The sequence below is a fragment of the Marmota monax genome, unplaced genomic scaffold (genome assembly GCF_021218885.2).
Source record: "Marmota monax isolate L192 unplaced genomic scaffold, Marmota_monax_Labrador192_F-V1.1 WCK01_AAM20220418_F8-fsc00151, whole genome shotgun sequence".
Classification (NCBI taxonomy): Eukaryota; Metazoa; Chordata; class Mammalia; order Rodentia; family Sciuridae; genus Marmota; species Marmota monax.
This window is the reverse complement of record NW_026694226.1, coordinates 1,813,863-1,837,414: the sequence shown is the minus strand read 5'-3', so window position 1 is coordinate 1,837,414 and position 23,552 is coordinate 1,813,863. Positions and strand designations below refer to the sequence as shown.

General features: G+C 52.5%; 2 protein-coding genes across 8 annotated transcripts; one reads left to right on the top strand and one right to left on the bottom strand.

The window, feature by feature from the left end:
* Positions 1 to 1,730: 1,730 nt before the first annotated feature.
* Positions 1,731 to 18,384, bottom strand: Agap2 (ArfGAP with GTPase domain, ankyrin repeat and PH domain 2). 4 transcript variants are annotated; one of them, XM_058586114.1, is made up of 19 exons: positions 18,127 to 18,384; positions 11,002 to 11,060; positions 10,373 to 10,460; positions 10,103 to 10,188; positions 9,807 to 9,954; positions 8,653 to 8,787; positions 8,211 to 8,320; positions 7,642 to 7,800; positions 7,398 to 7,484; positions 7,208 to 7,312; positions 6,656 to 6,818; positions 6,353 to 6,472; positions 5,064 to 5,192; positions 4,124 to 4,183; positions 3,746 to 3,894; positions 3,556 to 3,646; positions 3,217 to 3,439; positions 2,833 to 3,088; positions 1,731 to 2,647 (listed from the first exon to the last, which is right to left on the bottom strand). In XM_058586114.1, exons 1-19 carry the CDS (start codon positions 18,284 to 18,286, stop codon positions 2,405 to 2,407), a joined length of 2,571 nt encoding a protein of 856 aa, XP_058442097.1. In that variant the 5' UTR covers positions 18,287 to 18,384; the 3' UTR covers positions 1,731 to 2,404. The 4 variants fall into 4 exon arrangements, with proteins under 4 accessions (XP_058442097.1, XP_058442096.1, XP_046322720.1 ...); XM_058586113.1 differs by lacking the exon at positions 18,127 to 18,384 and adding an exon at positions 12,770 to 14,062; XM_046466764.2 differs by lacking the exon at positions 4,124 to 4,183.
* A 2,244-nt stretch (positions 18,385 to 20,628) lies between these two features.
* Tspan31 (tetraspanin 31) lies at positions 20,629 to 23,530 on the top strand. Of its 4 annotated transcripts, none has more exons than XM_046466758.2 (6): positions 20,630 to 20,838; positions 21,350 to 21,517; positions 21,927 to 22,007; positions 22,343 to 22,471; positions 22,701 to 22,814; positions 22,909 to 23,530. In XM_046466758.2, the coding sequence occupies exons 1-6, from the start codon at positions 20,776 to 20,778 to the stop codon at positions 22,981 to 22,983; spliced, it is 630 nt and encodes a 209-aa protein (XP_046322714.1). In that variant the 5' UTR covers positions 20,630 to 20,775; the 3' UTR covers positions 22,984 to 23,530. The 4 variants fall into 4 exon arrangements, with proteins under 4 accessions (XP_046322716.1, XP_046322718.1, XP_046322714.1 ...); XM_046466761.2 differs by lacking the exon at positions 21,350 to 21,517 and adding an exon at positions 21,167 to 21,324 and having other exon boundaries at positions 20,643 to 20,838; XM_046466760.2 differs by lacking the exon at positions 21,350 to 21,517 and having other exon boundaries at positions 20,629 to 20,838.
* Positions 23,531 to 23,552: the final 22 nt, after the last annotated feature.

The following is a 23,552-nucleotide window of genomic DNA, read 5'->3' as shown; positions in this document are numbered from 1 at the left end:
ACACCTGTCCCTGTCCCTGCATCACTGAATCTACCTCTCTGTGGTCCTTGGTGATCATCCATGCTACACAGCAGAAGGCAGCATGTGAGTTGGACCTGGGCCTGGCACTGCAATTATACTTCATCAGCTTGCTGGAATATCTATAGCTGAGGGCTGAGAGGCACCATAAGTTGGAACTACCCTACCCAAAGATACTGGTGCGACCAACGTGTGATGGAATGCAACATGTGGCATCTGTGTCCAACCTGCACCAGTTAGTGGCCTACAGCACCACCCTGCCCAGCCTCTCCATCAGGGCAGATGCTTTCAGCTATATACAGGAAATGGTGGAACTGGCTACTGAGGCGGTACAGCAGCTCCAGCAACTGTGATAAGGGTGGCCCCACTGATGACACAGGTGGGCAAATGCATCAGCTAGTATGGAGTTTATGGACATCAGGGACCTACAACTGGCTGGGAAATCATTCCCAGATCTTTCAACCCTGCTCTCCCTAGCACCCCCTGACTGGGGCCAGGAACAGGATCCCTATTATTAGCTCTACTCTAGTACTTGGTACTCAAGGTGAGTAGGCTGGCGTAGGGCAGTCCTCCAGGGCTAGAGCGCCTACCAGGTGTCTTCTGAATGGATTTCTCAGATCACAAATAAATAGATGCCTCCAAGGTCAACTGCCTCAGGTCCCCTAGTTAGGGAATGGAGGGTCAGGTTTCAAAATCAGATCTGTTCCTACTCTTAACCAGGGTGACCACGTCATTTCACCACACACCCACCACCTACCACAGCCTTATCTGTTCCTCCAAGCATCACATTCGAACTCTTCCAGAACTGGTATCATCTTCTAAATGTGACTTCTTTGCTTCCAAGTTCCCCACAGTTCTTTCCACTGCATGAACCCAGGACTGTTGTACAAGAGGGAACCACCTCCATGCCCATTGGTACTTCCCTGCTTCAGGTCAGTTGGAGGGACTTCTGCCTGGCCCTTTCCCACCTCCAGTTCTGGGCCTTCACCAAGGCCGTACCCTGACTTGTCTCTTCAAGAACAGACCAGCAGCTCACCCCCTAGACAAAATCACTTCCTCTTTAATTGCCGTTGAAGTTTCACACCACCTGCCTCAGAGGAGATGAGGGGGGCATCCCTTGCTCCCCCACCCCCGCTCCCTCCCCAATTACCTGGTCTTTTGCAAATTATTTTAGCCAGGAAAAAAAAAAAAAAAAAGACCGGAAACCACTGACACAGACAGCCCAAGAACTGGGTTGATTGAGGGAGGCAGGGCTCAGGTTAAGTTCACCCCACCACCCCCATTCTGGGGATGGGGCGGGGGCCTGGAAATCCAACCACTGCACATCCTCTCAGCCCTGGCTGGAAGAGAGCACTGGGGTGAGGGACAGGTCTGGAGCTGCTCCAGTGGGAGGGAGGGGCTGGACAGAAAGAAATAATGGGGGAGGGGTCCCATTTCAGGGGTGCCCCCTACCCCAGATCACCATGGGCGCTGCACAGTCACAGGTACGCAGTCACAGGCACAGACACAACCCGAGAGCACCCCCACCCCACCCCACCCCCTGCCCACCCTTGGCTCCCCCTACCCCAGAACGCCCTCCCCACGCCCATGCCCACCCCACTCCCATGTTGGGGAACAAAGCAATAAATTACAAGGCCCCTCCCCAGCCCCCTTAGCCTGCTCCTGCTTCATCCTTTCTCCCTCCCAAGATATTAGGGGAAGGACCCAGGATCTTGGCTCCCCCTGGCCTTTTACTTTTACCCATGGGTAGGTGTAGGGGAACATCCTTATTTCCTCATGGTCCCTTTCACGGAAAGGGTTGGGGACCCCTCCACCTCCACAGGCAGCAGGGGTCCTGCCCCTCGCTGCCCTTCCCCCATTTACTGGGCAGTGAGATCAGCATTGAAGGGTCGGGGGCCCCGGTATCGGCCCCAAGTCCCAGGGCTAGCGCTCCACGTACTAACCCCTCCCTCTGGCGTGGCGTCGCCCCAGGAGCCAGCCTGGGTTTGGGCTGCTGCCGTGGATTGTTGAATGCAGGCAGGACTGGGTCTTTTTCCCGCCCCTAGAGGGCGCGGGCGGGCATGTCCAAGCGCCCTGGAACCGGTACCGCGGCAGGGACGTCCCTTTCTGCAAACACCGAGCGGGTAGACCCAGAGCAATCCGAGGGTGGAAACAGTGGAGAGGGAGCGTGTTGAGCTGGGGTGTCTCCATGCCTCATTGGGGAGAGGGAGGTGAGTTTGTGTCTTCTGGGAGGCGTGGGGGCGGTGCCCTCGTGAGGGTAGGAAGTGCTCCCGTGGGGTGGGGTGCGGATTGGAGAGGTGAGTGAGTGCATCTGTCCAGCTGTCCACCCGGTGTGTTCGTGCCCGGCCCGCATGGGGGTAGGGGTGTCTCTCCCGCTGTTGGGCAACTATACCAGCGCGAGCGGGGCGTCCGCACGGCCCACGCTGGCTGCGCTGCTCCGGCGGCGGGGGCTGGGCGTGGCAGTAATGCTGGGCGTGGTGGCCGCGCTGGGCGTGGTGGCTGTGCTGCCTCCCTCGCCTGGACACCCGTGCTGCAGAAGGATGTCGGCACACAGCTGGCTTCCAGCCTGACGGGCGTAGAACAGCGCCGTGCGGCCCTGCGCGTCGCGGGCCGCCACGTCCGCGCCATACTAGAGAGAGAAATCGCCGCGTGACCGCGCGTCCCCGAGGGGCCCACACCCACACACCGACACCACAAGAGTTCCAAGCCCACCTCCAGGGTTTCTCTGGGAACATCGGACTCTACCGCGCTAGTCGTGTTCTGAGATGGGAGTCCTCAAAGATTCCTTTACCTACTCGTCCCCCATTCACGTACCCACAGTAGCAGTTGCGTGATGACGACGTGGGCAAGCTCGGCCGCCAGGTGAAGTGGGGAACGGAGCTGTGGGTCCTCTACGCTGGTGTTGAGCGGCCCATGTCGCGCATGGGCCAGAAGCAGGAGAACATTGGCCACGTCCTGGGCCTGCACAGCGGCCCACAGCTGGCGGCCCAGCGGCTCCTCGGTCGTGCCCAGCGGCGCCAAGAACAGCAGCTGCTCATATTTGGCGCGAATCCATGACTCACGCTCCTCCCTACAGAACCAGGGAGCAATGGAAAAGGTTCTAGAAACCTCTAACTAGGACCTCTGTCCTCTACTCAGGGGATCCTTTCGGGCCCCAGCAACTGCCCGTCCCCGACGCCTCTGTTCCTTCACACCTACCGCGAAGAGTCCCGTGTGGGTTTGGCGCGGCCCCTAGTGTCGCTTTCCCACACGCTGTTAGCCGTGTCGTTGCCAATAGCCGTCAGCACCAGGGTCAGCTCCCGCGGCCAGTCATCCAAGTCGAGCGAACGCACGCGAGACAGGTGTGTGCCCAGGTTCCGGTGGATACCAGAACACTCGATACAGATGAGTGCGCCCAGGTTCAAGCTGGCCCACGTGGGGTCTGGGGACGGAGTGCGGGGGTCGGTTTCCGGTTTTACCGACTACACCTACAGCGAACCATACTCCCTAGCCAGAGACACCACCTCCAAGGACCCTCTGCTGCCCCTTTGCACTCACTGGGGGCCCCGCAGTCGACGCAGATAGAGTTTCCTTTGGCGTTCCGGATCGCCTGGATGGCCACGGCTTCACTTTGGCTGTCTGTGCGCAGCTGCAGAGAGGGCTAGGATTACTATTGACTCTTAAAGAAACTCCCCTCTCCTCCCTCTGTCTTCTCACCCCTCTCTCCTCTCATCCCCTCAACCATTACCTTGACCTTGCTGCTCTCACAGCACTGCAGACTGGCTAAAATCTGACTCTCGATGGCCTGGACCCAGGAGTCCCTCTCCTCAAAGCTGGCTGCCTCAAAGTGCCACGTCTGACCAGTGCTGGATACGATCAGGAACTCAAAGTTTTCCTCTGGGTGGGGGATGGGATGGTGGCATAAGGGACAGAGTTCAAGCAGGAGCTGCCTTCTCAGACCCTTCCTCCCTGATGTCCATCCCGAGCCCCTGGGAGTGGGGCAGTGGGGGAAGGGGAAGCAGAGGGTCAGGGAGAGCAGGAAGCCCGAGCACATGCAGGGAGAGGCAGGGGTACCCCCACCCCTCTGCACCCCAGCTGAGCGCCCCTCCAGGCTCCCGCTTGTTACCTGCTTTATAAATATTTCTTAAACTACCAAAGGATTTTAGTTTCCACATTTTGCGCTTGGCTGGTTTCCCGAAGCGAAGGAGATAGAGATAGAATGGAGAGCAGAACAGAAAGACCAAGAAAAGAGAGGCAGATATAGAGATGGAGAGAGTGACAGAGTGCCAGAGACAAAGCAGGACAGACAGATGGGGAGAGAAAGCAGAACTAAAGTCAGTGGCCCCAGAGCAGAGTGGAGCAGAAGCCAAGAGCCATGAGAGTAGGCAGATCTGGAACCCGGGTCTGAGCACCCGGCAGAAAGCAGGGGCAGTAGGGACAGTTATCATGATCAGAGAGGAGCCTGGGGTCTCTGCAGGAGGAGGGAGGGTCAGGATCTGAGTGAACATGGGGGAGGGAACAGAAGCTGGGACACAGGCTGGAATGAGAGGTCCCTGGGACCTAGGAATCACTGATGCCTGGGGTGGGTTACTGGGGGACAGGAATGGTATTGCTGTGGACAGGTTTGTTGAGGGAGCCTGGTGATCACTTAAAGTTATTGAAGCAGGGGTTGGGTGGCCCGAGTCCAGGAGTTGGGGAGTCAATGGGGACACTGAGATCAGGGGCTGAGTCATTAGGGTTGGGGGTACAGGGGATGGGGTCATAAGTAGAGATGAGGATAGGAACAGGCACTAGAGAGTCATTAGGAGGGGGAGCAGGCGCTTCAGACTTATAATGTCATTGAGAACAGGGGCTGGAGATTACTGGGGGAAAGGCACTGGCTGAGGAACAGGGGAAGGATGGGCTGAGAAAAGTCCATCCATTATTCCACTCATTTATGTGCAGTGGTAATGAGAGTCAAGCACTCAGCTCAGGCACTTTTCCTCCTGCTGCAGGAACTAGGCCAGGGATCTGCTGTTGGGGATGAGGGTCCAGCGTGGGAATGGAATGGCCAACCAGAGCCTCACCTTCAGCCTGCACAGCCGAGCCTTCGGTCTTGGATGGTGTTGTCAGTTTTTTTCTCCTCTGTTTCTTCACCATGGGAGAAGGAGGGGGTTCCCGACTCAGGGGGCTCAGGTCTCCAGATGGGGTACAGTCTTAGGGAGGGGGACACAGCTACCTCAGTTGCCCCTCCACAAATTTCCTGCTTTTGGGGGGGGTTACTGGAGATTGAACTTAGGACCTTGAGGATGCTTAGGTAAACACTCTACCACTGAGCTCTAGCCCCTGCCCAGATTTCCTGATTTCTTTTCTTTTTTGGTACCAGGGATTGAACCCAGGGTCACTTAACCACTGAGCTACATCCCCAGACCTTTTTATTTTATTTTATTTTTTAAATTTTATGACAGGCTTTTGCTAGGTTGCTTACAGCCTTGCTAAGTTGCTGAGGTTGACTTAGAACCTACAATCCTCCTGCCTTAGCCTCCAGAGCTGCTGGGATTATAGGCATGTGCCACCACACCCTCTTCTTCCTCTTTTTAAATTTTATTTTATTTTATTTTTTATTTTTTTTGGTGGTACTGGGGATTGAACCCAGGACCTCCCACATAATAGGCAAGTTACTCTTCCATTGAGCTTATTCCCACCCCTGATTTCTTGATAGCCTGTCTTCTCCTCTGAACTAGCTTTGGCATGTTGGGGTGTCCTTCCTCAAATGTCCCTCTCCAGGAGAAGCCCCCTGGATCATTCCTGGGGAGATGGACATGTTTAGAGTCAGATATGAACTGAGATCCTCACTCTGCCACTTATTGGCCTTGAGACCTTGAGTAAATTACTTAATCTTGTAAGTCTCAATTTCTTCATCACTAAAACGTGGAGAGTAATCTTGACCTGATAAAGTTGTTGTGAGGATCATTTATTACAATGTTTTATACATACATATGTAGATATTATTTTTTATTTTCAGACATTCTAAATGTTGATGCTGGACAATGTTCTCAGTTTGTTTAAGTCTCAAGCCCATGAGGTAGAAACTAGTATCTCCATTTTAACAATGAGGAAATTTAGACATGGAGAGTTTGAATAATTTGCCCATGTGATAAGTCAGGATATGGGTTCTGGCAGTTTGGCTCTAGAGCCCATGTGTCTTAACCATCATGATAGACACAGTGTGGCTGTTTGGTGCTGGGCACCCAGCAGACACTCCATGTGTCCACTTGTGCATTTATTCCAAATCCAGGCCTCTAACCCCACTGTACTTCCCATCTACATCCTATTTGGCTCTGAAAGATAGTGGATGAAGGGTGATCCCACTGACCAGTGCTGAGGGCTCGGGCCAAATTCCGATCTGGTTTCAGCAGGTGCCTGGTGCTCTGGTCTGGTGGTGGCTGCAGGGAACTGGGGCTGGGGCTGGGGCTGGGCATGGGAGTCGTGGCTTCTGTTGGAAGGAAAAGAGGATAAAATGTCAGTGAACTTCTATGTTCCTGTACCCTTCCTTATTTGGTCCCTCCTGATCACCTACTTTCCCACTTATCCAGGGTCAGCCCCTATTCCCCTCTTATCCCTCTCTTTTATCCATCTCTGGATCCTCTCCTTCCCCCTTGTCATGAGCCCCACTCACCAGGGCCTTCACCCATCTGGACAGTGCTCATGTCTTTGACCAGCCCGTTGATGCTGGCTGAGGGACCAAAAGCAGATATGGCCCTTGGAGGCCGCTTTCCTGGGACTTTGACTGTTGTTCGTAGCAAGTCCATCTCCTTGCCATGGGTACTGTGGATATAATCCTGGAGGGGTACAGAAAGTTGAGAGTGTGGAGAAGGTTAGGATCCTTGATGGTTCTAGGAAGCAGTCAATAGTATGGGATGGAAAGGGGGCCCCAGGCACTGACAGGACTGGAATGAACTTCTAAGAGAGGAGCCCATCAGACTTGTTCCAGAATTATTTCCTCCATAAAGCATTGTCTGAGTGGCAGACCAGGAACAGGCCCTTCCTAAGTGTTCTCTCTCTAGACTGCCAGCATGGGCAGACAGCAGGTTCTTAACATGCTTCCTAAACTTAAAAGAATAGAACTAGATCTCCCCAGAGATTATGTTAGTGCTTATCAGAAACACAGACAGGTAGAGCTGGAAGGGTATTCCGAGGCTGGCCAGGATGCCCAGTCTCTGCTACTCACATTAATGCTGGGGTGGTAGAGTAGGAAGCCATTACTGGACAGAGTCACATATTTCTTCTTCCATTCTTTGTTCAAGGAATTGCCACTTCGCTTTAGTAGGAAGCTCTGGAGTACAGAAAAAGGGGTGTGAAAGAAAAGCCAGCTAACACCAACTAACTCCCTGCCTTCCCCCAATCCCTAGACTACACACTTGTTTGATAGGGATGGCTCGTCCACTTCCGGTTGTCTCTCCCCGACTGTCCAAGCTCCTCTTTTCAGAGTCACTACCCCGACGATTCTGGAATGATTATTGGAATCAGAGGATTGATAGAGAGATACACTGGTGGAAGGACAGGGAAGACAAATAAAGAAGGGTCCAACAGAGGGGTCTAAGGACGAGGAAAGATGTGCAAGTAACAGAGGACAGGAGAATAAGGAGTCAGTATGCCCAATACCGCAAAAAGACTGGTCCTGCGCTTGGCTGCCCGGTGCAAGGACCCTGGAGTGCTCAATCCAGCCACTGCAGCTGCCTCAGCTCGAAGCTCCCGGTGACCAACATTGGGTGAGGATGGTAGAGAGGAAGAGTAGTCGCTAGTGTGGCCTCCATTACTAGCCTGAGGACATATGGAGGGGTCAGCAGAGCTGAGCTATTTCCTCCCCCAGACAAGCTACTCTTACATCCGATTCTGGGGAACTGGAGACATTACTTGATTTTCTCACTCTTCATTTACATTATAATTAATAGTAAAAATATATACTAGCATTGTTACTGTGCTTTAAGTTTTGCAAAGGTTGACTTCACAAGTATCATGCCATACAATTTTCTAGATAATCTTGGGAAGTGAGGCGACTTGCTCAAGGACAAATGGTGACTCAAACTTGGTTGATTTCCTCAAATGCACTTTCTACACTTAGTATCACCACCATTCCCTCTTTTTTCTCCTGCTCCCCAAACCTCTTTGGTATTCTGTGTCTATCTTCAGATCCCAGCCCCTTTTCTGTTGTCCCTCAAACCCCAACTCACCTGCCCAGCTACAGGGGTGGAAGCAGCTGAGTGACTTGGGGAGCTGGGCAGGGACTTGCAGGCAGCCAGAAGCTGTTGCTGTTTGCGCAAGGTCACCACTTTCTGGGCCACTTGAAGGAACGAGTGAGGGAGAGGAATGAGCACAGCAGATACACAAGACCACCCTTCCATGTCCAGCTTTGAGAAATCCCCAGCAGATAACATAGGCTCCAACTTCCTTGTCACTGTGGCCTATGCCCCCTGTAGCCTTGCCAGTTCCTGAGCCCAGAAAGATCTTGTGCTATAAAGCAAAACTTCTCTGGTCTCCCTGGTCTCTCTCCCTTCCACAGAAGCTAATTTCCTTTGTCATTGGCTGACAAAGAGGCCTGGATTCCAGTCCTCTAGAATATCCCAGGCTCTCAGCTCCCTGCTTCCTGCATACACTGGGGATAGCCACACTCACCCTCCTGGAAGACCCGATCCACATTCAGCCCATAGGTTGCACAAGTCTCATAGTAGCTGCAGCGTTTCATTTCTGCACACAGAGCCCTGGCACGAGCATCACCAACCACCCGAGGAGAGGAAGCACTGATCCTGTCTGAGGGAATAGGAAAGGGGCAGGATATGATGAGGGGCCCCTTCCCCCCACTATTCATGATTCTCTTTATCTATGCTCCAGGCTTATGCTGAACCCACTGAAGGCAGAGTATCAAAGAGCATCTGTCCTTGCTCAAATAGAATGGCAGTATGTAAGTTCTGAGTGTAGGGCCCAGGTCATATGCGCAGCTGCAAGTAAGAAGGCAAGGCATAAGCAGTTCAAAAAATACTCCAGAGGAGAGTGGAGCTATCCTGACAGGGTAGCTTCCTGACCCCATCTGAAGTGGCTGAAACTTGTGAGTGATAATTACCCTGCCCTGGAAATCTATGGAACCATGATCCGAGAGATCACATGGCAGTGCAGATGAGGAAAAGGTTGTATGCCCATCAGTAACAGGTGCACTGCTCATTCTATAGTGAGAAACCAAGAGGAAAGCAACAGGTGGAGGCTGGCACCTGCAGCACAGGCATCCAGACAGAGAGCCTGCCAGGTAGATACAGGTGGGTACTGGCAAAGCTTTTCCTGTCCCAGTGAAGTTTGAGAGCCTGAGTCACTACTTTGAGAACTAAAAGGGGTTTTCTGCCCTTCTGTTTTCTCCAGGTGCTTTCTCTTTGTTTTCAGATAAGTTCCTTCAAAAGGTGCCAGCCTGACCCATCTGTAGCAAGGCGGAAATGGAAAAGGCTTTGTATCTATCCTACTTGGGATTCTCTATGTGCTTTGGTGGTGGCATTGGGAAATGGCAGTGTGAGAACACAAGGTAGGTGACATCTCAGGAAAGGAACAGAGATGGCCATTATGGCTGCCTTTTCCACCCTGGCAGTCCCCTTTTCTCTGCTCAAATGTTGGAAAGTTTGTGATGCTTTCATGACTTCCTTATTGAAAGATCAGGCTCCCTCCAGAGGTTTACTGAAATTCAAGTAGCCATTTCTACACCTTACTGAACTCAACTGCACTGGGCAATATCCTAGGGGCATCCCAAGACCTCCCCTGAAAGCACTATCTCTTCAACCCCTCCTTACCTTGTGTCCCCACCAGTGCCAGGGCCAGGCCTCCTCGTCCCTCCCCCCGAAGGGAGCTCAGCTGCCCGTGAAGACGGCTCACAGCTTGGAAACTGTTCTCATCCTCCAGGCTGAAGACGAAGATCACGGCGTCTGCCCAGCCTGAGAACTTGCGGGGGTGAAGTGGCAAATGGAGGGTCATACAGGTCCACTACCTCTCTGGACTACCCAGAGGGAGACCTAGGAAACCAGAGTCCTCTCCCGTATTCAGTGCTGTCCTCAATCAATCTACCCTCCCCACTGCTTCTGCCCCTCACCTTGGCATCAGGTGCCCCAGCTTCCTCTCGTATCAGCACCAGATGAGTCTGTCCATCCACCAACATCTCTTTCTTGTACTGCTCACCTGTCCAGAAGAGTTGAAAGGATTAATAGGTCAGAGGTAGCCAGGTCATCAAACCTTTCCAGTTGCTTGTACTTTAGCTACTATGGCTTCACCATTCCCATGGTCTTCACAACTACCCAGACATTGATTTTACTCCTGAATCCCCACGCCAATCCTTAGCTTACTCTTGCTCCTGAGAACTCACTCTCAGTCTTCTCCAGCACCTGGTAAGAACCAGTCAGGAATCGGTGGATGAGCGATGACTTTCCACTCCTGGCATCACCCAGTACACCCTGAAAGCAAGGTTGTGAGGCAGAGACAATGGGAATTATGAGGGGGGAAATGCTTGGGTCTATACACGCCAGAGACTCCCAAGGGGCTGGCAGTGTTAAATCACCCAAGTAGGTCCTAGAGGTCCTGCACAACTGTCAGTTAAGAGAGAGCAGTTGTGAGAAGTATGGCTTAAGTAGGGTAAGAAATAAACTCAAGCTTGAAGTGCATCACTGAAAAACATAAGCAGCACAGTGCCAGTTCTTTTGTGTTGTTTAGGAAACATTAGACCTGTGTGTGCATGGCATGTCACAGGCCTAGACACTAGTTGGAAAGTAGTACCCAATTCTAGGCAATGGTACATGAATGGTACAAAGGGCAGATGTCAGAAATGAGAAGCCTGGAAGAGGGCCCTGGACAAACAGGGAAACAAGAGCATAAAAAATGAAGAAAAAGTTGTGAGGGTGTATCAAGCCCCACAATAGTGCAATGAAGGTAGACTCCCAGGAGAGTTGGAAAACCATTCCAGGTCCTATGAGGCGGCCTAGGGCCTGGGTTACCTACCAGGCGCAGTTCAGGAATGGAGCGGCTCAAAGTCCATTCCTGGCTATTGACCACAGCCTCTGTAAGGAAAGAGGGGCAGTAAGAGGGGAGGCTGCTGCCCAGGAGGACTCCAAACCCTCATCAACCCCTCCTCTCTTTGAGTGTCCCTTAATACCCAGGACCCTGCCTGCCTGCTCTGGAGAGGTTTGTGCAACAGATAGGTCTGAGAGTGGTCCCCAGTCCTCCCATCCTAACCGCTCTCCCCACAGCTGTTGCCACCGCTCAGTGGTTGCTTAGCAACAGAGCTAGCAAGACAAAAATACTTCAGTTGGCATCTCCCTTAAAGCACAACCCTAAACGGTGGGTCCCTGCCCCAGACCAGGAGACAAGGCTCTCACGGTGGCAACTTCTTCCCTCTGGAAGAAAGAGGAGGGGCTCCTCCCTGACGGAAAGATTCCCAGGACCGATCCTGGGAGGAGGTTCTGGCACTTAGAAGGGAGTGAGTCTTCCTCAATCTCTATTTCACATAGAGAAACTGAGGTGAGGGCTTTCCCTCCCCCTTTTCAAGGTCAATCGCACAGTGGCTCTGACCCCCCCCACACACACACACACACTCCAAGGGATAGGGCTTGGATTTTCCTATACCTCCCTCTCCCACGGCTTCCCTCGAAACACCCTCTAAAAGAACTATGGGGAAAGGATCCATCCCCTGACCTAGAGAAACCACAGACCTAGGGTGGGGTGGGGGGAAGGATGCTCCTTCCGCCCCGCCAGGTCCAGCCCCCGCGCCTGACACTGGCCGGACGTTCCCAGGGCGCCACAGCTGCCGCGGGAACTCTGGGATCCGGAGCCATCTGCTCCCACCCGCTCCGGAGCCAAACCCCAGGGGCCGCCCCCGCTTCCAGACCCGCCTCCCCTCAGGGGAGTGTGAGCTTGTGAGCCGAACTCAGTCCCCTGCCTGTTTACCTCAGTTAAAAATAATAATAATAAAGACACCCCTGGGTGGCACTACCTTCCCCTGTACGGCCTCCCAATTCTCCTGGTGTAAGAATTGCCTTTGCAACAGTTCCGCCCCCCACCCCACTCACTCCGGGGTCAGCCCCGGGCGGGTTTCGACGCTGCTGTGGAGCGGGGGTGGGCAGTGGGGGAAGTGAGGCTTCCTATCCGCGTTCTCTCACTTCACGTTTGAATATTCAGCACGTTCCAGCCCCCGCGCACTTGCGGACCGCCCAGTCCGCCTTTCCTGCACGGAAAACACCACTAGCCTGCTCTCAACCTAGAAGACCTGTTCCTGGCGAGGAGCTGTCTGCAAGGTCACTATCATGCCACCTGCCCTAAGTGCTCAGGGAAAACTGAGGTTTTCTCATCCCCTTCACCTTCAGTGCCCCTCTAGACAAGGCAAAGCACGTTTCTGCGCTCCCAGAATCCAGCGGAGGATGAAAGTGGGATCTGGGACTTCTCTGGTAGCAATTTCCTACAGTCACTCTGACCAAGGGCATTCCCCCCCACACCACCACCACCACCAAAAAAAAAAAAAAAAAAAAAAAAAAAAAAAAAAAACTCTGAGGCTCTCTGAATCCCTCCAAAATCAAGTCATCACTCACGGTGCACAGTGTAACTGCTCCTCCCGCGTCAGGGACCTCTTATTTGCCTCAGTCCTTAGCAGAGGAGTGAGCCTGGTTCCCCGTCCACCCAAGGGAAAAGCTTTCCTAGTTTTCTGCTCCTCCACCCCCAATTGAGCATTCCAGGTGCCCTCCCCTCCTTGTTCTCAGGCTCTGATCCTACTCACTGGGGGAGGCGCGGAGATCAGCACCCAGCAGCTCCCTGGACCCGCTGCCAGAAGACAGGCCCACGGGACCTGGAAGGGGCCCTGAGCCAGGAGGCCCCCCTGTACTCTTGGTGAAGATACCGCTGATAAACTTGAGCATCTTGCGGTCGCGAGTGGATGCTCGGCCCCCCTCCCGGCCCCGTTTCAGCCCCGGAGCTGGAGGCTCCAGAGTGATTGGAGGTGCTGGCCCGGGGGGCTGCGCGGAGGTGGCGGTAACTGCAGCGCCAGAAGCCGGGATTGCTGGGATGGTTAGAGGAGGAGGAGAGCCGGCAGGCGGTCCTGGGTGCAAGTCACTGTTGTCCAAGGTCTTACTCTTGCCTTTTCGAGGGGACAGCTTCCCTCGGACTCCAGCCCCAACCACGACCCCACCAGAGGTCGCGGCTGCAGCGCCCCCTCCCCCGCCGGTGGCAGCAGCGGCCGCGGCTGAAGCTCCAGTCCCGGCGCTGCTCTTTGGCCCCTTGACCCTGGGCTTGCCTTCGCTTTCGGGCCATGACAGGCGGCTACCGGCGCCCTTGCCCCCGCCGGCTTTGGCTCCACTCGTGGTCACGGTCTTGCAAGGCTTGGGAGCCGGCGGAGGAGGCGCCACCTTGAGCCTCCGGCTGCCTGTGCCAGGATGAGGGGAGGACGAACCGGGGACGCCGCCGACTGGCCGACCTTCGGGTTCCGGGCCCCCCCAGCTCGGGCTGCTGAGTAGAGGGCGTCGGGAGGAGGTGGGGGCGCCCCCGGGTTTGGGGTCGGGGCTCAGTCCCCCGGAGAGCTGGGGTCCCGGAGGGGCCGCCCAGAGGGAGAGTCGGCGGCCCGGAGCGGGGGAGACCGGGCGAGCCGGACTGGCCGGAGCCGGGGACAGGGCTGGGGGCTCCGCACCCCCCGCTCCCGCGCTGCTAGTACTGATCCACAGCGCATCCTGTCGGTGGAAAAGACGCTCGTGCCGCTTCTTGCCCGGCTCCTCCGCGCCTCGGGGGCTGCCAGGATCCCCGGTTTCGGAGCCTCTGGCCCCAGGGGCGCCGGCCGCGATAGCAGACGGAGAAGGCGGCGGCGGAGGAACCGACTCGAGCTTGACCAGGGTCAGCGAGATGAGGTAGGTCGTTGTCCGGCGCTGAAGCGCGCCCGCGCCCCGGCTCATGGGGCCCGGAGACCCCCGAGCTGGGGAGGGGAGGGGACTCCCCCGGACTGCCTCAGGGGGGCCCGGCCATGGGGCCGCCCTGCTCGCTGCCCCCAGCCCCCGGACCCCGCTGAGCCCACAGTCCGGCTCCGCTGTCGCCGCCGCCTCCGCCGCCTCCGCTTGCGCCCCCCTCCCATCACATGGGGCTCCCCCTCCCCATGCTCCCCACCCTGCGCCCCCACCCCCGTAGAGCCCCGGGACCTTGGTGATGCTCCGGGGAGGCGCGCCGGACCCTGCACCCCGGCCTGGGTGGGGGCGCTGAGATGGGCGGAGGAGGGCGGGGAGGACAGTAGTGGGGGCAAATGAGGGAGAGGGAGGAAAAGGGGACCGAAGGCTAGGAGAGAAGAACCAATGCGGGGGAGGCAAGGGAATGGAATGGGGACTGAAGGGCCAGGGGCCAGGGATGCGGTGTGAGAGGGGGTCTTGAGGAGGGTGGAAAGCTAGTGGGGCTTGCGGTGCTGGGGATTCGCAGGGGCGCGGGGAGGATGCTGGGGATGGAGATGTAGGAGGCGGCGGGGGTGGAAGGAGGGGACAGGAGGGGGTGGGAACCCACGGATCTGGGGTCTGGGAGGGAAGGGGCGTGAGATCCCGGTGAAGAGTCCGGGGGGCCTTGCCCGGGCTCGGCTGGGTCCGGATGCGCGCTGTGTCCGGGCGCTCCCCTCACATTGAGGAGGAGGCGGCCCCCGGGCCCCCCCTACCCCTTCCCCCCCACCACCTCTCTAGCAGCACCGCTGTCTGCGAGGGCGGTGCAAAATCCAGGACTGGATTTCCCTCCCAAATCCTGGGCTGGATTTCCTGGGACTTGGACTCATATCCAACAACCTAGCCCCCTCCTCTTGAACACCGAGGCTGGTGAGCAACACTGTGGGGTGTGGCACTTAGGGACAGGGGTAAATATAGACTTATTGAATGGGCAGATGCCAGGAACATAGCAAACTTGGGGTCGCTGAAAATTCTGGGGAAGCTGAAGTGGGAAAGTGGGGAACCCTGAAATCCCTTTCCCGGGACCCTCCCAGGGGACCAGATGCTTTTCCTTTCTCATTCACCCAGCTCCCTCTCCACCTATACCCCTACATTTAATTCTTTGACGGGTTCCAACTTGATTTGATGGCCCCAAAGTGAACTTGGAAAGTGTTCCCTAGGGATGGGGACAAACATGGGACTTAGCAGGATAAGAAAAGGGGTGTGTGTGTGTGTGTGTGTGTGTGAGTAGTGGAGAGATCTGAGGGCTCAGGAGCCTAAGCTGCCCAGTGAGTCAAAGGCCCCAGCTCAAGGTGAAACAAGAAGAAATACATGTAGAACTGACAGCCCCCCCTAATACCAAAATGCATCCAGTCTCCATAGCAACCGCAGCTCCAAGAGTGCCTCAGAAACGTGGGGATGAGAGGGAGAGGAGGGATCAGTGTGTAGAGTAGGTGGGGGACCTGACAGGGGATGCTGGGTTAGTGAAGGTACTACCCTCACCCCTGGTTACCCACCTGTGGGGGATTTTGCTCCTAGAATATAAAGACCCCTTAGTTGAAGCAGCAAGAGCCAGCCTCTTCTGGGTTTCCATTCAGTCTCCTGAGGTTTATGGGGCAGGGCTCTTTCAGAAGGTTAAAGAGGAAGTAGGCAGAGCAAACTGGACATCATTTACTGTGTCCCCCACCCTTCTAGAAGCCTTGGAGTTCAAAGCTTTCTGTCCTCTAGCCCCAGAGAAAAAGAAGCATGAGCAATTAGGCCTATGAGGAAGATAGGCTGAGACCCCAGGAGTGGCAGGAGTGGGCTGGGAAGGAGGAGGTCTCCCTGCAGCCTTTTGGAGACCCCCTCCTAAGGATTTGGAGAGTCTAAGCGGTCCCTTAATTTGGCATCCCACCCTCCTGACGCAGAGACTATATTAAGTGCTGCCGTGGGCGGCTCTTGGAGGCAGGAGCCCAAGGCACACTCGGTCTGGGGGGGCTGAACCAGGATGCCAGGAGCCCTTTGCTCTTCAAGAGGCCTGTATCCAGTCCCTCCCAGGTCCTGTCCTGGAGGTCAACAGCTTCTTCCCCACACCCTGTAGAACCATGACACCACCATCCCCATTTCAGGAGACCCTTCACTGGTCTTTTTTGAAGGAGAAGGTGAAGAACAATGATTGGCTCTGCCTTTATCTTCCTTCTTTTGATGGCCTCAGTTTTCCTTGAGGATTCAATAGTAACAGATTTCTGACTCGGGGAAGGAGTAGAACAAATCACTTATATAGAATACAGCCTTGAGCTAGGGGTCTCAGTGGTAGAGCAGTTGCCTGCTTGAGGCCCTTGGTTCTATCACCAGTAAAAACACACACACACACACACACACACACACACACACAGAGTCTCATCAGCCTCTACCTTCCTTTCTCTCTCCTTTTCCAGAGCTAAAGGGAGCTTCTTTACCTGGCCTACACCTCTCTCCTCCTTTGTTTTTTTTTTTAAAGGATATTTTCATTGCATGCTTTCCACGGACACTCCCCACCCCAAGTGCTGGGGATCAAACCCAAAGCCTTGTGTATGCAAGGCAAGCATTTGACCACTGAACTATAACATCAGAGCCCCCCTTTTAAAGTCAGGGGACCTTAAGAGTTCTTTCCTAGGAGGCCCCATGTGCCACTCCCCTGAGGTCTGCCTTTCCAAATGCAAAGGCTGTCAGGGGAAAAGTCAGGTGTAGTTACTATCAAAGGGTGGGGACAGAAGCTGAGAGGAGCACTAGCCTCAGAAGGACAATGGAAAGAGGGAGACATGGGAAGGGAATCATACCGTCCTACTAGGAACCCAAACCAACCATTTCTTCCCCCATGCTCTGGTGGCCCATCAGAGAGATGTGGCAGAAGCTATCCATGGTGGAAAGAATGTTCTCTTGAGTCCCTAAGTAGCATCTAGGAATGGAGAGGACTAGCTAGGTGTGGTGGTGCAAGCCTGCAACCGCAGGGACTCAGGAGACTGAGGCAGGAGGATCAAAAGTTAAAGGGCAAGCCTGAGCAAGTTAAGGAGGCTCTAAGCAAATTAGCCAAACCATGTGTCAAAATGAAAAAGGACTGGGGATGTAGTTCAGTGGTAGAATGTTTGTCTAACATGTGAGAGACCCTGGGTTCAATCTCCCCATTACTGGGGGTGGGAGTGGGAAAAGGAGGAGGAGGAGAAGAAGAGGAAGAAAAAAAAAAGAATGGAGGGCTGGGAATATAGCTCAGTTGGCAGAGTGCTTGCCTTGCATGCACAAGGGCCTGGGATCAGCACAAAAAAAAAAAAAAAATGGAGAAAGACTGAAGTGACTGGAAAAGATCAGGATATGATGGAAGATATGCTTCTACCAGATACCCTTCATGAGCTAGGAAGCTTCCCTCTGTGAGTTCTTTGCTACATCAGAGGTGAATGAGATGAGAACAAGCTGAAAGTGACATCCAGTTCCACCAGTTCCTTAGTGGTGAGGCCTTATGGATGGAGAGATTCTGTTCCTGCCAGGGCCCCACCACAGGATTGAAGGCTGGGGTGGGCAGGAGGATGTGGCGGATGGTGTTGCCATGGCAGCACTTCCTCCCTGTGTTGTCATCACTTGCTCTAATGGCACTAAGGAGGTAGAGCGGAAGGTATGTGGGGGGAAGACAGGAACAGGAACATGAGGAGGAGAGGGGACCAAGGAGAGTCATAGGGACCCTCTCTTCACTTTAGCTGTGCTGAGCATGGTCTTTAAATGTGCCTGGAAGCCAGAGTGTGTGTATGTGTGTCTGTCTGTGTGTCTACAGCTGGAAAACAAGAGGTCATTTATCCTTAGTGGGTCCTGGGAATGAACACAACATCCAGTCCCAGAACCTCTTGCCCCGACTGCTTCCTGTTCTATACTCCCTAAGCAGGGAATACATCTACCATGGGTCTGTCACAGCCTGTCTTCCCCATGCTTCCCCATTGCCAAGAAGGTCAGGTCAACAGTGACCTGTATTTTGTTCTCTTGGGAGAAGGATTAGAGTTGTGGAAAAGGAAGGATGATAACCTCCCGTGTCTTTTTCAATCCTCCCCAAATGTATTCTTCCCTAGAGTCCTAGCTCTGTCCTGGGGACTAGGAAGTAGCTGATTGAGAAACAATACATGATACTGCTAGCTCTTCTATGCCCTTGCTGGTTCCCGATACATCCAAGTTGGGGGACTGATACTTCTCTTACCTCGTATGTTGTTCAGCGAGGCCTGGATGCTGTCCCGAAGATCAGGGTCACCCACTCTTTCTGCCAGCTTCCTGAGGTGGCTTAGAGCCTGCTTGGCCACCTCATGTCGTCTGACTTCTGCTCTCACTGTGGCTATAGCCAACTGCCTCTGGGCATGCATGTTGCCCAGACCTGTCTTGCCAGACTAACAGCAACCTCCGGCCCTGAAGCCCATGATTCTGTAGCCCCCAAACCTTAGAAGGCCCCTTTTGCTGTGCCCCAGAACTCCCCGCCCCTGCCTGCCCTTCCGTCTGTCGGCCTCACTTCCTGACTGGTGAGTTTCAAACCCACAGCCTGGGACAGCACTACCTCCTGCACCTCCCACTCCCTCTAGCGTTGGCTCATTAGCCCTGCCAGCCAGCCCCTGGTATGATTTCCCAGTCAGGTAGAGGGAGAACCTTAGTAAGTGTCCCAGAGCCTCCTGTGGGAGGTGGCTAATTAAGATGGGTGTCAGTTGTGGGAAAATGTGGCCAGCCAGTCTCGGGTACAAATCCAAAGTTGGGGATCTGCAAACTTGTGTTGTCTCAAACTCACACAGAAATACATACACAAGTAGTCTATTACTCATAGCCCTGAATTCTAGTGTACAGTTATACTTACCACTCTCCACACCCTTTAATGAGCCCTGAAGACTAATATCTTGTAACCCTTTAGTTATGGGGAGAATGAGTTATAAAGAATGAAAGTAACCAATAAACAGATAAAACTATCATGATGTGTGTTCAATTATTTTCATAATAATTAACGTGTATAATGTATAATAGTTAATACTTTCATATATATTGTCTTCATAACAGGCCCAAAGGGAAGGATTATTTATCTTTATTATATAGAAAAGGAAACTAAGGCTCAGAGAGGCCAGAAACAGGTGAGCTTTTCAACAAAGATATGGTCTTCTGATTACAATTTTAATGACCTTTTCATCACACACACACAACACCAAGATGCCTGCCAGACAGTTTCCCTTCTCCCTAATATAGTCAGACCTTTAATTAGAACCTGTAAGAGAAGAGGGTGCATAAGGAACTGAAGGAGAAATGGAAGTGGAGGGTAGGATTAGGGGTAAAAGTTGGTAGGTAGTGTGACTTAGTTACTTTGTTTCAAGACTTAAACCTGCCGGCCTGCCAATTTCTCGTGTGTGTGTGTGTGTGTGTGTATGTGTGTGTAGAATGAGTTATAAAGAAGGAAAGTAACCTATAACCAGATAAAACTATTGTGTTGTGTGTTCAATTAGTTTCATAATTAACGTGTATAATGTATAATAGTTTACAATACATACATAAAATAAATATATAAATATATATATACACACACACACAAACACACACACACATAAAGTGTGTGTGGGGGGTAACCAGGTAATCCTCACAACAATCCAGAACTGTTAGAGGTGTGTTATTAAAGTAAGTGTATTGTTATGCTTTACAGATGAGGAAATGGGAACAGAGTTTAAATACCTAGCCAAAGGTTAGGAACTGGCAAAGTTGGAACCCGTGCAGTCGGACTCAGTGAGACTATATTGCTTAGGCAACATAGAATCTAAGTACACACAAATCATTCCCACTAAGACTGCTCCTTTCTCCTGGGGGAGAAAGGGATTATGTCTTTCCCCACTCCTATGAAAAGGGAGGTGTGTAGGTGTGTCAAAGCATTTATGCAATAAAAGACGGTTATTGACCAACCATTGTACCCACCTCTGAGTGATAACGTGAGAATCCTCTCATATTTATTCATATTCCGGACTCCTCCCTTTATGTCCCCGCCCCCCCTCCCCGTCCCCCCGCGCCAACACAAGCCCTGGATCAGGCTTGCAAGATGCCCAGCACACCCGTGTGTGTTCTTGTGGCTTTGTCACAAACAGGAAAGCACCAGTCGAAGGCCGCTGTTTTCCAAATTGAATTTCTTGCATATTCACACCCTGGTAATCGGGGATACCGAACAGAACTTGTGTACTAGTGTACACAAAACGTGTGAGGGTTTGCTGGGTGGTGCTATGCTCAACCCGAGGCCTGAGTGGCCTGGCCAAATAGCTCAATATTTGTCTCCTTTGGGCGTTCCCCAGTGTGACGCAATAACATGATAATGGTGTCATCATGAGGTCACCGCAAGACAAGGGGAAAGAGGCGGGGGGCGGGGGGAAAGGCTCGCCTTCGAGGGGCAGAGCCCTTTCGTCCAGCTTTCGAAACCCCTTTTCTCGCTTTTCCCCTGAGCTTCTCCAGAGCCTCCCACCCCAGATCAGCCCTCTCTCAACCCTAAGCATTGAAAGCTCAGCTTTCAATCCGGGCCTTTGAAGTTTAGGCTCCGGTGGGTATGAGACTGTCTAGAAACCCGGCCCCCAGTTATAAATTTCATCCAATGAAGAAACTAAAGGAGGGACCGGGAGGCGGGTCGGTGACGTAAAGCAGATTGATTGGCATTCAGGCCATCAACGTCCTGGATTAGCCTCGAGCTTCGCCAATCCACAGGCAGGGGTGGGACCGTGCAGGCGCAGAGAATTAGTTTGGCCGTCTTCGATTTAAAGAGACAGAAGCTGTTGGGGTCCTTGAAGACGGTCCCCTAAGACCCTCCCCCCAAGTCCTTGGGACCACTTGGGTCCCCAGAGCTGGGGAGATGGTTTGCGGAGGCTTTGCCTGCTCCAAGAATGCGCTGTGCGCTCTCAACGTGGTCTACATGGTGAGATGTTGGAAGTGGGGGAAAGCTTCGCGGGGGAAAAGCGAGTGGGGTGAACCTCTAGGGGACTTCCGGTGGGGAGAGGGGTGTACTGGGGGTTCCGGGAAGATTCCCAGGAACTTCCGGCGAGGAGGGGATTCCTGGGGATTTCCGTGGAAGAGGAGAGACTTCCGGTGATCAGGGGTCTTGTCTGAGGATGGGGGGTAAGAAGTGAAGGCTGTGGGTATAAAGTCCCATCCCTCACTTCGTGAACCGGTCTCTTTCCAAAACAACTGGTAGACAGCGCTAAGGATTCAATGTGTATATTATTTCCCTTGTCTCCCTATCCCAGCCATTCTGACCTACTTTGGAAAGAGAACCCAGGAAAGCTGTTTCTGTAGCATCCGTTCCCCCACCCCCCACCATTCAGGCACCTGGATTGTCCAGTTTTTGCCAGATTCCCTTTGTGATAGCCTTTGACTGTGCTGTATGCCAGAATTCTTTTGAGATGTATCCTGCTTTCTGTTTCTTATAGCTGGTGGGCTTGTTGCTCATTGGAGTGGCTGCTTGGGGCAAGGGCCTGGGTCTGGTGTCCAGCATCCACATCATTGGAGGAGTCATTGCTGTGGGAGTCTTCCTTCTCCTAATTGCAGTTGCAGGACTAGTGGGTGCTGTCAACCACCACCAAGTCCTGCTATTCTTTGTATCCTGGTGTGAAATGATAGGGACACCTGGGCTCTTGTCTAGGAATAAGTTAGAAAGGGTATGGGACTCTGATTGTAGGGACATGTCTCTTTGACCTTCCCTGTATCATAGTCTGCAAAACAGCAAAAGCTGATGTTTCAACTTGACATGATTGTGTAATTTCTATGAACATATGAGACCAGATGGTTATTTAAAATGGAACATAAAAGAATCTGGTTACTGGGGCTGGAGATGTATCTCAGTGGTAGAATGCTTACCTAGCACATGTGAGGCACAGGGTTCGATCCTCAGCACCACAGTTATATAAAATAAAGGTATTGTGTCCATCTACAACTAATATATGTAAAGAAAGGTCAAATTAAAAAAAATATATCTGGTTACTTTATTCCATTAACTCTTCCTCTCAGTACATGATCATCCTTGGTTTGGTCTTCATCTTCCAGTTTGGAATTTCTTGCTCATGTTTGGCTATTAACCGAAGCAAACAGGTAAGGGGATGCCCTTTCAAGTATTTGCTTGCCTTTCCCCACCTTACCAAGTGGGATTCTGATGTAACTCCTTACTTTAAGTCTTGACTTTGCTCCCCCAAATCATCCTAGGTCCACTACTTCAGCCATGCGCTTCCTCTGAGATACATGGTTAATTCTCCATGAGGGTTATCTAGAGAACCTGACAAAGCAGACATTTATCACTGTAATTGTGACATACATTCCTTTCCAAAGGATGTTGACTTCTTTTGTTAGAACAGGGAAACTGAGACACTTGAACCAAGATCAGGATGTAGGGGAATAGGAGATAACTTCCCCTTGCTTGTATTCTCTAGACAGATGTCATCAATGCTTCTTGGTGGGTCATGAGCAACAGCACCAGGCATGAACTGGAAAGAAGTTTTGATTGCTGTGGCTTGTTCAACCTCACAACTGTGTACCAAGATGATCCTTCTTGCAATGCAGTGAGTTGGTGGATGGAGAAGCACAACAGGGAGAAAAATAGCAACCTAGATCAGGACAATGCCCACATTGGCCGATTTAATTGGAATCTCATTACCTCTTTAGCAGCTTTGTATTGGGACTGTACTGGCACAAGAGAAGATATGGATATGGATGCTGGGAATATAGCTAAGTGGGATTTTTGTTACTAGGGACTTTGCATTATCTGTAAACACATTTTGTAATCCTCAGATTTGCAAGAACAGGAGTTCCACATGCCAGATGTGTGGAGAAAAGTTTCTTAAGCATTCAGACGAAGCCCTGAAAATCCTGGGGGGTGTTGGATTATTCTTTAGCTTTACGGAGGTAATATTCTTCAGTTCCCTCATACACTTTCTCTAGTAAGTGTATCCCCCAAATTTCAAAACTAACTTGTGCTTCTCTTCCTTTGTTTCCATAGATCCTTGGCGTTTGGCTAGCAATGAGATTTCGGAATCAGAAGGACCCTCGAGCTAACCCTAGTGCCTTTCTATGAGACTAAGGACCCTTCTGACTTTTCCCTGTTTTCTCTCAGCTTTTTATTCCTCCCTTTGGGAAAATTTAGGGTCTAAAGCCCTTTTTGTTTAAGAAAAAGGAAAGGCCCTTTGCCACATTCCCTAAAACTAATTGAATGGCTAGGCTTTAAGTCCTGACATATTTTGGAACAAGAGTAAGTAAGGAGGAGGAAATACTCCCTGTTTCCCCAAGTGGATATAGACAGAGCCTGGGAGTGCATGGATGTGGGGTAGAGTCACTCACTCATAGCTTTTTCTTTTTTTTCACTCTTCTGCATGCTAGACCACCTCAACATGCTTTGGCCTGGCTCCAAGAGTAAATCAGATGCAAGACCCACTTTGAGAAAGCTTAGTGAACATAAGCCGCCTTAACCTCCAGTCAAAGAGCTCCACTGACAGCCTAGGCCCTGTGTAACTTAATGAAAGAGTCTTTATAGTTGTGCAGGGAAGTTCCTTCTTTCAAGTGGTTTTTCAAATCACCCAATGGCAAAGCCAATCAGAGTAAGAAACATTAAAAAAAAGACCATATTTCTTTGTCTTGTTTTGTTTT